This window comes from Rhamphochromis longiceps, linkage group LG12 (genome assembly GCF_057381845.1).
Source record: "Rhamphochromis longiceps isolate RC_006_pf linkage group LG12, R_longiceps_female_GT1.1, whole genome shotgun sequence".
NCBI lineage: Eukaryota > Metazoa > Chordata > Actinopteri > Cichliformes > Cichlidae > Rhamphochromis > Rhamphochromis longiceps.
Genome location: NC_140568.1, coordinates 10,456,213 through 10,468,100, shown reverse-complemented (window position 1 = coordinate 10,468,100; position 11,888 = coordinate 10,456,213). Strand labels below are relative to the sequence as shown.

Genomic DNA, 11,888 nt, shown 5'->3' with positions numbered 1-11,888 from the left:
CTGTATACAAACACACTGACTTTAAAGGAAAACAGTTGTACATGTACAATGATAATAAGGGCTAGTCTATTCTATTCTATTCTATTCTATTCTATTCTAAGAGAGGATGAGAAACACTGGGGGAAAAGACGTTATAATATGAAAAACACATTATATGTATAATTAAATAAATAACAAATAATTGTTATTTCAATATATATATATATATATATATATATATATATATATATATATATATATATATATATATATATAAATTAGTTGATTCACTTTATTTTTAACCAAAGCAGGGTATATATAGATAGTTATTTCATCATCTTTGCACACTGCACCATTACACATATACATATGATATATGTTGCTATTGCCTGTGTCATGTTGCCACTGAGAACAAAAAACAAACAAACAAATAGAGCCGGATTCCTTGTGTGCGAGCACTTATTAGGCCAATAAAGCCCATTCTGAATTTAAAGTTGTATTAAAGTTATACAACTTCCTGTGTGTTTGCCTTTCCTTCCGGACCTTGACGTTTTTCTGCAAGACTGGGCCCACACTGACGTAACTTCTTAATTGCATTCATGCATTTGAGGGAGGGATCAAAAGTGATTGTGCAGTCCCCCCAGCCCCCCAGCCTACCATTGACAAAGTGAATCTCATGAATCAAAGTTTAAAAGGAAAGAATAGAAAGACACAGCTCATTTGATTAATGAATCTGTTTATTTATTGTTTATTGGATTCGATTTGACTCCAGTTATAGGCTATGTTTGGAAATGTGTAAAGGTTTTATGCAGATACACAGAAAAAACAGTCTTGGCTTAGCGCAGCAGGCAGTATGGATCACTTATCAAACAAAAGCTGCATCAAGTGTTACAGCGGAAAATATTTTTTGTCTTAAACTGTAATGAATTCGTAATGGCAGTAAGTCTGTGGGTAGTCAATTATTCATGGAGACAAAACCTGAAGTAGTGTCTGACAGGATTTTGTTTCCGGTTCACAGAAATCCCTCAGAAATCATCCCAGTCTGTGCACGGCTCCACCGAGTCCTCGGTATAAAGGCCAAATGAACCGCTTCCCAAAAAATGCTTGACCTGAAAAAGACAGAAATAAAAAAAATGACTAACATGAAAAGCTGTAAAGACCAACAGCCAGTATTGAATTTGCCTTACTTTGGGAATAACCGGGGCTGTTAATGTCCTTTCACAAAGTCCGTCCCAGTTGAATCCTTCAAACCATCTGAATAAAAACAGAACATCATAACAACATGTTTCCAAGCAGAGCCTCAATGTTTCTCTCCAGAGTACCCAAAACAAAAATCCATCATCTTACTTGTGTTTCTGAATGTCCCTGGCCCCATTTCTCTGACTGCCCAGTCTCTCTGAGGGATTGCTCCTTGAACAGACCAGCAAATAAGCTGAATTTATAATCAGTTTCTCATCTTTAGGAGGTGGTATTACAGCACACTTGCACTGTTTCTGTCTGGTTTTGTGTGTTGAGGGTGGAAAAAGTGTGAAAAAGCACTAAATAACAATAATTTAAAAAAAAATCTGTCCAAGCTTTCACACTGTGCTTAGTGGCTCATATTCACACCTGCACAGTTTCTTTATGAGACTGGAGGCACTTCTGCTGATGGTTTTTGGAAAGTCGACCTGATCGATGCCACGAATTGTTGCAGTGAGAATTTTCAGGGGGTCAGAGTGGCTGAATGGGAGCCTGGAGAGGAGAACAGGTGGCCGTCAAGATAACTTCAATCTGCAATTCGGAAAAATATGCTGGAAAAAAAGGAGGGTTGTCCAAAAATTTGAAAAGCTTACCTACCACTCAGAAGTTCAAACACAAAAACACCCAGCGACCACAAGTCTGCACACATGTTGTGGCCTTTGCTCGAGATGATTTCAGGTGCCATGTAGCCCAGCGTACCACAAAACGTCCACGTTTTCTTACCCACCTCAACCTTCTTTAGACACCTGGAGCCAACCTGCAAGAGACAGATATGAGTACATTTGCTCTCACCTCTGCTACATTTCATTTAACAAGACGTGACGTTAAGATTGTAGTACCAGCTTGGCATAACCATGCTCATCCAGAAGAACATGTTCAGGCTTGAGGTCCCTATAGATGACACCTTGACAGTGCAGAAAGGACAAGGCCTTTACAACACAAGCTGTGTAGAACCTGGTGCTCCATTCATCCAAATATCCTCTGAAACAGTTTGGAGAAGTGGCTGACATGAGGTGCAGGCCATTTAATATTTTACTGTGAGGAAACACAGTGGGACTACAAATACAGGCCTCAAATATTCCGTTTATTCTTAAGTACTTACTTGTCTTTGAGTAGATTAGATAAATCTCCACCAAGACAAGCTTCTGTCAAAACATACAGACGCTCTGCATCTTTAAAGGTGTTGTGCAGCCTGTGATCAATGAAAATAAAAATTACTTTAGATCTTTCTACTCAGCATCAACAATATTTTACTAGACCTAAGTATGGGACACACCTGACTATAAATGAACAGCAGGTCTCCATTAGGATGTGGCTTTCTCTCTGGATGTGCTCTCGTTGGCCACTGCTGACAATCAGCTTCTTCTTGAGGACCCTCATGGCAAAAGGACACTTTGTCTTGCTCTTCAGTTGCACCTTACAGAGAACAGAAGTAAATGCATTACATTATAGACACATCGCCGAGGGCGAGCTGCTTGCAGATTGACCCTCACCAGGTCTACGTGACCAAACTCTCCGACCCCCAAAGGGCAAATAATCTGGAAATCACTTAAGGTGGAAGTAGACAGGAGGGTAGGATCCGCATCTGAGCTGCTTACAAGGAAAACAGGGGTGAGCTTTTATTCTGGGTCTTCTGTATATAGAAATGAAACAGTGTTTTAACGCTCCTCACTAGACTTCAGGTTCATTGTTTTGTTGCTCCTCTTGACTGCAATCAGGTGTCAAGCCTTCAATGATGCCCTTAAAGGTGCTGTAGTACAGACAATTACGAATATTCACGTTAGATAAAGCACATTTTCAAATCAGAGAGTAATGTGACAGCTGAATCACTTACAGTTTGTGAACAAAAAATATCCACTTACTCTCTGTCTATTACCAGGCACGTAACTCCTCCAGCAGCTATCACACTCACAGTCCGAATGTCCTCTCTGAAGACAAGCAAGTATCACAAAAGTATCACAAAATAAAACACAAGACTATCAATGTACATATATATATATATATATATAAAACACCCAGCACGCCCCTGCGGGCGGTTTATCCTTCAAGCTCGGGTCCTCTACCAGAGGCCTGGGAGCTTGAGGGTCCTGCGCAGTATCTTAGCTGTTCCCAGGACTGCGCTCTTCTGGACAGAGATCTCCGATGTTATTCCCGGGATCTGCTGGAGCCACTCGCCTAGCTTGGGAGTCACCGCACCTAGTGCTCCGATTACCACGGGGACCACCGTTACCTTCACCCTCCACATCCTCTCGAGCTCTTCTCTGAGCCCTTGGTATTTCTCCAGCTTCTCGTGTTCCTTCTTCCTGATATTGCTGTCATTCGGAACCGCTACATCGATCACTACGGCCGTCTTCTTCTGTTTGTCTACCACCACTATGTCCGGTTGGTTAGCCACCACCATTTTGTCCGTCTGTATCTGGAAGTCCCACAGGATCTTAGCTCGGTCATTCTCCACCACCCTTGGGGGCATCTCCCATTTTGACCTCGGGACTTCTAGGTTATACTCGGCACAGATGTTCCTGTACACTATGCCGGCCACTTGGTTATGGCGTTCCATGTATGCCTTGCCTGCTAGCATCTTCTTGCACCCTGCTGTTATGTGCTGGATTGTCTCTGGGGCATCTTTACACAGCCTGCACCTGGGGTCTTGCCTGGTGTGATAGACCCCAGCCTCTATGGATCTTGTACTCAGAGCTTGTTCTTGTGCTGCCATGATTAGTGCCTCTGTGCTGTCTTTCAGTCCAGCTTTGTCCAGCCACTGGTAGGATTTCTGGATATCAGCCACCTCCTCTATCTGCCGGTGGTACATACCGTGCAGGGGCCTGTCCTTCCATGATGGTTCCTCGTCTCCCTCCTCTTTCTTGGGTTTCTGCTGCCTGAGGTATTCACTGAGCACTCGGTCAGTTGGGGCCATCTTCCCAATGTATTCTTGGATGTTCCTTGTCTCATCCTGGACTGTGGTGCTGACACTCACCAGTCCCCGGCCCCCTTCCTTCCGCTTAGCGTACAGCCTCAGGGTGCTGGACTTGGGGTGAAACCCTCCATGCATGGTCAGGAGCTTTCTTGTCTTTATGTCAGTGGCTTCTATCTCCTCCTTTGGCCAGCCTATTACCCCAGCAGGGTACCTGATCACGGGCAGGGCGTATGTGTTGATGGCCCGGATCTTGTTCTTACCATTCAGCTGACTCTTCAGGACTTGCCTGACCCTCTGCAGGTACTTGGTGGTTGCAGCCTTTCTAGCGGCCTCTTCATGGTTCCCATTTGCCTGCGGGATCCCCAGGTACTTGTAACTGTCCTCTATGTCTGCAATGTTGCCTTCTGGTAGTTCAATCCCCTCAGTTCTGACTACCTTCCCTCTCTTTGATTCCGTAGTCGGTATCCGTAGCCAGTCTTGTTAATGATCTCACTGAGGGGGTTCAGGCCTATGCAGAACAGCAGTGGGGACAGAGCATCTCCTTGGTAGATCCCGCACTTGATGGTAACTTGTGCTATGGGCTTGGAGTTGGCCTCTAGTGTTGTACGCCACATCCCCATTGAGTTCCTGATGAAGGCTCTTAGGGTCCCATTGATCTTGTACAATTCTAGGCATTCCAGTATCCAGCTGTGGGGCATTGAGTCATAGGCCTTCTTGTAATCAATCCAGGCAGTGCACAGGTTGGTCAGTCTGGTCTTGCAGTCTCGGCTGATTGTTCTGTCTACCAGTAGCTGGTGTTTTGCGCCTCTGGTATTCTTGCCAATTCCTTTCTGTGTCCCGCTCATGTATTGACCCATGTGCCTGTTCATCTTAGCCGATATGATGCCTGACAGGAGCTTCCATGTAGTACTGAGGCAGGTTATTGGTCGGTAGTTGGAGGGGACCGGTCCCTTCTTGGGGTTCAACTTGTAACCAAGCATCTCACTGATCACTGCTGCCGTATTGTAGATCAGCTTGTTAGTGTCGGTAATTGTGGTTGTAGGTATTGCCCGTAGTGCTGCATTAACATCATCTAGCAGACCTTCTGAGGGTACTTCACGTACTTCATATATATATATATATATATATATATATATATATATATACTCTTGGCATATCAAGCTGTATGCCAAGAGTGAACGAGTGAACGAGACATCGATTCACTGATCCACACTACCAGGCTATACAGCAATGACATTGGAATGTCGTTCGGACTGGAGAAGTGTAGTCGGATGGTAACAAAGAGAGGGAAGGTAGTCAGAACTGAGGGGATTGAACTACCAGAAGGCAACATTGCAGACATAGAGGACAGTTACAAGTACCTGGGGATCCCGCAGGCAAATGGGAACCATGAAGAGGCCGCTAGAAAGGCTGCAACCACCAAGTACCTGCAGAGGGTCAGGCAAGTCCTGAGGAGTCAGCTGAATGGTAAGAACAAGATCCGGGCCATCAACACATACGCCCTGCCCGTGATCAGGTACCCTGCTGGGGTAATAGGCTGGCCAAAGGAGGAGATAGAAGCCACTGACATAAAGACAAGAAAGCTCCTGACCATGCATGGAGGGTTTCACCCCAAGTCCAGCACCCTGAGGCTGTACGCTAAGCGGAAGGAAGGGGGCCGGGGACTGGTGAGTGTCAGCACCACAGTCCAGGATGAGACAAGGAACATCCAAGAATACATTGGGAAGATGGCCCCAACTGACTGAGTGCTCAGTGAATACCTCAGGCAGCAGAAACCCAAGAAAGAGGAGGGAGACGAGGAACCATCATGGAAGGACAGGCCCCTGCACGGTATGTACCACCGGCAGATAGAGGAGGTGGCTGATATCCAGAAATCCTACCAGTGGCTGGACAAAGCTGGACTGAAAGACAGCACAGAGGCACTAATCATGGCAGCACAAGAACAAGCTCTGAGTACAAGATCCATAGAGGCTGGGGTCTATCACACCAGGCAAGACCCCAGGTGCAGGCTGTGTAAAGATGCCCCAGAGACAATCCAGCACATAACAGCAGGGTGCAAGATGCTAGCAGGCAAGGCATACATGGAACGCCATAACCAAGTGGCCGGCATAGTGTACAGGAACATCTGTGCCGAGTATAACCTAGAAGTCCCGAGGTCAAAATGGGAGATGCCCCCAAGGGTGGTGGAGAATGACCGAGCTAAGATCCTGTGGGACTTCCAGATACAGACGGACAAAATGGTGGTGGCTAACCAACCGGACATAGTGGTCGTAGACAAACAGAAGAAGACGGCCGTAGTGATCGATGTAGCGGTTCCGAATGACAGCAATATCAGGAAGAAGGAACACGAGAAGCTGGAGAAATACCAAGGGCTCAGAGAAGAGCTCGAGAGGATGTGGAGGGTGAAGGTAACGGTGGTCCCCGTGGTAATCGGAGCACTAGGTGCGGTGACTCCCAAGCTAGGCGAGTGGCTCCAGCAGATCCCGGGAATAACATCGGAGATCTCTGTCCAGAAGAGCGCAGTCCTGGGAACAGCTAAGATACTGCGCAGGACCCTCAAGCTCCCAGGCCTCTGGTAGAGGACCCGAGCTTGAAGGATAAACCGCCCGCAGGGGCGTGCTGGGTGTTTTTTATATATATATATATATATATATATATATATATATATATATATATATATATATATATATATATATATATATATATATATATATATATATGTGTGTGTGTGTGTGTGTGTGTGTGTGTGTGTGTGTGTGTGTGTGTGTGTGTGTGTGTGTGTGCTTTTTCATTATATGTGCAGAAATTTCTTTATAGCATCATCTGAAGGAGCTTTTTTTCCTTCTTACCCCCACAGAGCCTTTTCTCCAAACCACTGTCTCTCAGAGAGCTTAGAAAGAACTACCTGTTCTTCCTGCTCTTGCCCCTTTTCTGTCACTTTCACCTGTCAAATGTAATGAAAAAAGAGGTAATGGTGATGAGCGCAACGCACCAAAGTAAATTATCACCATCATAAAGTCATTTCCGCCACTGCTTTGACATTTCTGTCATCCAGGCTGTAAATCTTTTCCTCAGAAAGCCCCCCTTGATCTGCGCAGCAGGATGAGAGCAGAACACTTTACCTGGCCTTTGCTGATGATATAAAAGGTGTCTCCTGTGGCCCCTTGTCGAATGACGTACTCGCCATCGGCGTAATGTGTCTGTGGAAGGCAAATGAAAACCGACAGCAGTGTGACCAGTGGAAAAATATCAATAAAACAAAGAAGGGTTCATCCAGAGAGCTTTCTTTGCACTTATAGAGGCACTGCATGTAAACATTCACCTCATCTATTAGCTGGATACACTAGTGTGCTTCACAGTTAAATAACTTCAAGTGTACCTCTTCCATGAGATCCGACATTTTCATGAGGACATCTGCTGGCAGCGACTGGAGGAAGGGAATGCTGCACACAGATACAAACAAAAAGCACTGGATATCATCCGCAATAGCTCATGTAGGTGCATGAGGACAATGAGCAGATACCGTGCTCAGAGGTAAAAGCCTACACGGCCCATCAAAGCAGCTTTTTGGAGCTGCTCCATGTGCATCAGTCTGATTTTCACCTGCTAAGAAGCTCCACTGAATGGGAAAGGCGCTTGAGACCACTCTGCATGATTATGGTCTGGTAGCTCTTGCGATCCACAACCCACAGCCTGCTGTCCGTTCGTGCTGCAGATCAAAACACAGAGGAAAACGCTGTGTCAGTGACAGATGAGTGAAAGCACTATCGAGACTCACGCTGCCTGTGATGGATGTGGACGTGCAGCCAGTAAGTAGGCCAGGATTTCATTAGAAATGCTTACCGTGTATCGTAAAAACTAAAAATACTTGTTTTCCTTGCAGAGGTCAGTTGATATCAATCAAATCTAATTTCCTTCAGCCATCATCACCATCTTTCTTTCTAATAGAGCTTGAAAGAGAGTGTCGTTAATTAATAATGACCAGTATTGATTGATTCACTGAACCTTCCTGCAAACGGAAGACGACGTCCCCACCAGACAGTCTAATAAGATCGAGCATCTGATTATTGTGGTGCAGTCCTTGTCTCAGTTCCCTGTTTTTGGATACAAACCAAACTTTGTCGCTTTACCTTTGTATGGCACACGGCGTGCAGCCATTAGTTTTTAATTTAATCTCTTGTACCAGATATGATGGGAAAAAAGGTAATTTCAGGTCAGGAAGGAGATAAATGCAACAGGCCTTAAATGGATTGAAAAAAAGAGGGTACATGGAACAAGGGGGAGCAGCGAGCAGACATCAAATGAGTTTTGTTACCAGAGAGCAGACAAATGTAGAACAGTGAATTGGAAAGGCTGCCTGGTTGCAGGACAAAGAAAGGAGTTTTTAAAAAAGGGGAGGAATGGGATGCTTTTGGGACCAAACAAGACAAAACAGACAGATTTTTCAATTTAAACTAATCCGGCCATTTTCACAGCCTATTTATTTGTGAAACCAGGTCAGACACACGCAGCCACGGCTGAAAAGGTTTTCCCACAGGACTCTGCGATCGGATCCTCAAAGGAAATGATAGCACAGTTTCTGCTTGTAAGAGGGGGAAAAAATCACCACAAAAGCACAGATGAGAGGTTGCAACGCAGCGGTCATTAAATCGAGATCGTTTACAAGAAGATTATTTTTAAATGTTTGCAAGATGCTGAGATGCTGGATTGCAGGGAGGAGATGTGGCGGTCCAGGCAGCCTTGTTAAGCGGCAAAAACCAAGGATGCTTTAAATTCCTCACATCTGATAGAAGGCCATGCAAAGCTGTTGTAAAATCTCAGAGGGTCTTTTGATTTCGAATTCAACAGGCGTCTTTTGTCCGAGGCCACAGCCAGAAATCTTACCGCTTGTGAAATTCGCTTAAACTAGAATTATTTATATTCTCGCCGAATCAGAGATAATCACAGAGAAATTCTTCAGGTTGACAGCTCTCCTCTGACATCTGCGCGCAATTATAAAATAAAGAAGCCGATGCAAAGCTTTGATATACCTGACACAGAGTAGGTGTGGGTGCAGTTGTAAAGGAGCGCTAGCTCTCCAAACATGTCTTCTGGTTCAACTGTGAGCAGCTTCAGTCCATCTTTCATCATTTCCAGCCTCCCTTCTGCGAATAAACAAACACTGGGTGAAGGACGGCGCAGAGAAGTGGGTTTTATGTCAGATAATGTACAGACTGAGAGAGATATACAGCACAAACAACAGAAAGGCAAGGCAACCGGAGATAAACAGCCTCTCCGTCTCCTCAGGCTCAAGCTGACATTTCAACCCAAACTAGAAATGTGTTGCTCCACACGCTGTCACTTTGTTGCGTTTCTATTTGCTTCTGCTTATCAGTACAAGAATTTAAATATAAAGATATGATCAAGCTCATCATTTAATCAGTCTGTCCTTAAGCATCTGACATCTCAAGGAAGCCTTAATAAATATCCTCGTGTGTGATTAATGGCGGCCATTGTGAGAGGAAAAAAGGATTTACCTTCCAAAACGTAAGCCTGAGCCCCAGCGGTCCCCTCCTGAATAACATAGCAGCCTTGATTGATGGTGGTGGAATGCATGCAGGCGATGATGGCTCTGATTTCTCCTTCATCAAGGTGCTTCAGCAAGTCGTTTCTCAGAAATGATGCCCGAATCAGCCTCTGGGACCTGAGGACATGAGGAAACGATATCAAATTTGCAGGTGAGGATGAGTTATTAAACAGTGTCAATTGCTTGAGCGTCTGACAATGAATAAAAAACGCATTGGTTCATCATGAGTCATGCAGTCAGCAGTCAGTGAGCCTTGAACATGCATGAATGTAATTTTTCAATCTGAGCAGGTGTAGCTCTGAAGGGAACACTGTGTCCTCTTACTCGTGGCTTTTGTCACAGCTTCTCTGTGAAACCAAGGCAAGAGTCACTGGGTCCAGAGTGAGGGGCTCACAAATCACCGTCTGCCTTCTGGGTCTCTTGTTGTCATCAGTTTGAGCTGAGGTAGAAGCAAAAAAATAAAGAATAAAAAAAGTCAGGGAAATTTAACAGAACTCTATATCAGTCCTAATAAGCCTTGCAATTATTAGAACAGCACAAAACTGCCTACATGCACTGACTGCAGAGGATCCTGGGAGGGAGACAGTGGTTCTGTAGCGGTCTAGTTCTTCCTGCAGCCGCCGGATGAGTTCATCCTTTGTGTCCAGCTCAAGCTCCAGCTCATCTATCAGCGTGTCCCTCTGGCGAAGCTCCTCAATCTTTAGTTGCAAAGCAAACTGAAGGTCCCGAAGTGTCCCCATCACCTGCAAACACTAGCAGACTTCATCTATGCTTTTTACAAAGAGCCATCCATAGAGTATATACATTCCTACAGCTCCTATGCAGTATGGATCTATCTATAACAAACTTGATCTCTGTCTGATTTTGATCTACACACCTCTTTATTATTTAGCTAATCCATTCAGGTGTAATGGCTTCTACCTGGATAAGAGCATAGATCCACCTGTTTTGGGCTTCTTGTACATTTCCACACCTATACGTGTGTTCATATGTTTATGAGCACATTAATGTTCACTGCAAATGAGTCACAGGTAAGGTATAGCTCCACATTGCAAGCATTAGCTCTAGTCTATTGTTCTGCATCTCTATACATAATTCAAGCCACATTAAGACAAAATAGAAAGAAAGTAGAAATGAAATGCTTGCACAGTAAATGTTAGTGCAAACTTCCTGCTGGGTCCCACACAAAAGTCTTAACAGGAATGAAAACATAAAAATAAGATTGGATTTTCCATGTGACTGTTAGGCGTGGCTGATGCTTTCACGATGATTTTTTTTTTTTTTAATCTTTGCTGCTTTTACGCTGTTATGTTTCTAATTGACTATCTGTTAGCACAGATGAGGCTGTGTCCGCAAACTGTATTAATGCTGTGCGATATTTCACACCATAAACAAACAAATGAACACAAACATCACTTACCACACGCAGCCTGTATGGCGTTATGGGGGTCTCTTTCACCGGCGTGTTTTGGCCTGGTTTGGTTGCAGACTGTTCACTCGACAGGTGCACATCCCGTCTGTAAGTGCCCAGCTGAAGGATGCTCTCCTCTCTTGCTCGCGGCTGGCCGGGGCTGGGCACAGACAGCAGGCAATCACATGACCCACACGGTGGAAACCATGCGGGGAGGGTGAGATGAGAAACGTGTGGACCGGATCCCATCTGGGTCACGGGGTCCTCAGGGTGTTCCTGAGCCTTGGGAGTAGGTGGGGATCCGGCAAAATGTGCAATGCATGTTAATGATTGTATGCCCAACCGATCATAAAGCAGGTTAAAGGCTGGCCGTGTGCACCGATCAAAGATTTATTCGTTTTCTCTCCATAGCAGATCTGCAGCCATCCTAATATAATTTTACCTTATATCATGTTTTTTATTTTCTCAGTAAAGGCTTGATATGTATTTGATGTAGGTGCATAAAGTAACAAAATAAATGTTACTCTGCAATTGGACGGCAAGTAGTTTTCCGATAACTACAGTTTCAAACTACATGTGATGATGAGTTATGGTAACAACGCTATAATGTTGCAATAATGTGAGGCATTAATAGGAAAATCAGTTATAAGTTACTGTGTTCACCACGATACTAGTAAAAACACGCTAGAGTCATGCAGCCTTAGTCCACTTTATTTAAACACAATTTCCCTGTGTGTTATTTAAACACACAAAAAGGAAAAAAAATGTTTTAAAAACGT

General features: G+C 44.5%; 1 protein-coding gene across 1 annotated transcript; it reads right to left on the bottom strand.

Moving 5' to 3' along the window:
- Positions 1-724: 724 nt before the first annotated feature.
- On the bottom strand, positions 725-11,254 carry LOC146656937 (cGMP-dependent protein kinase 1-like). The gene is made up of 20 exons (XM_085426876.1): positions 11,119-11,254; positions 10,249-10,441; positions 10,023-10,137; positions 9,649-9,815; positions 9,163-9,276; positions 7,736-7,841; positions 7,512-7,575; positions 7,255-7,332; positions 6,982-7,076; positions 3,081-3,146; positions 2,891-2,968; positions 2,712-2,808; positions 2,495-2,634; positions 2,321-2,410; positions 2,058-2,199; positions 1,812-1,975; positions 1,588-1,710; positions 1,327-1,389; positions 1,167-1,233; positions 725-1,088 (listed from the first exon to the last, which is right to left on the bottom strand). The coding sequence occupies exons 2-20, from the start codon at positions 10,436-10,438 to the stop codon at positions 1,005-1,007; spliced, it is 2,043 nt and encodes a 680-aa protein (XP_085283002.1). The 5' UTR covers positions 10,439-10,441; positions 11,119-11,254; the 3' UTR covers positions 725-1,004.
- Between the last annotated feature and the right edge of the window lie 634 nt (positions 11,255-11,888).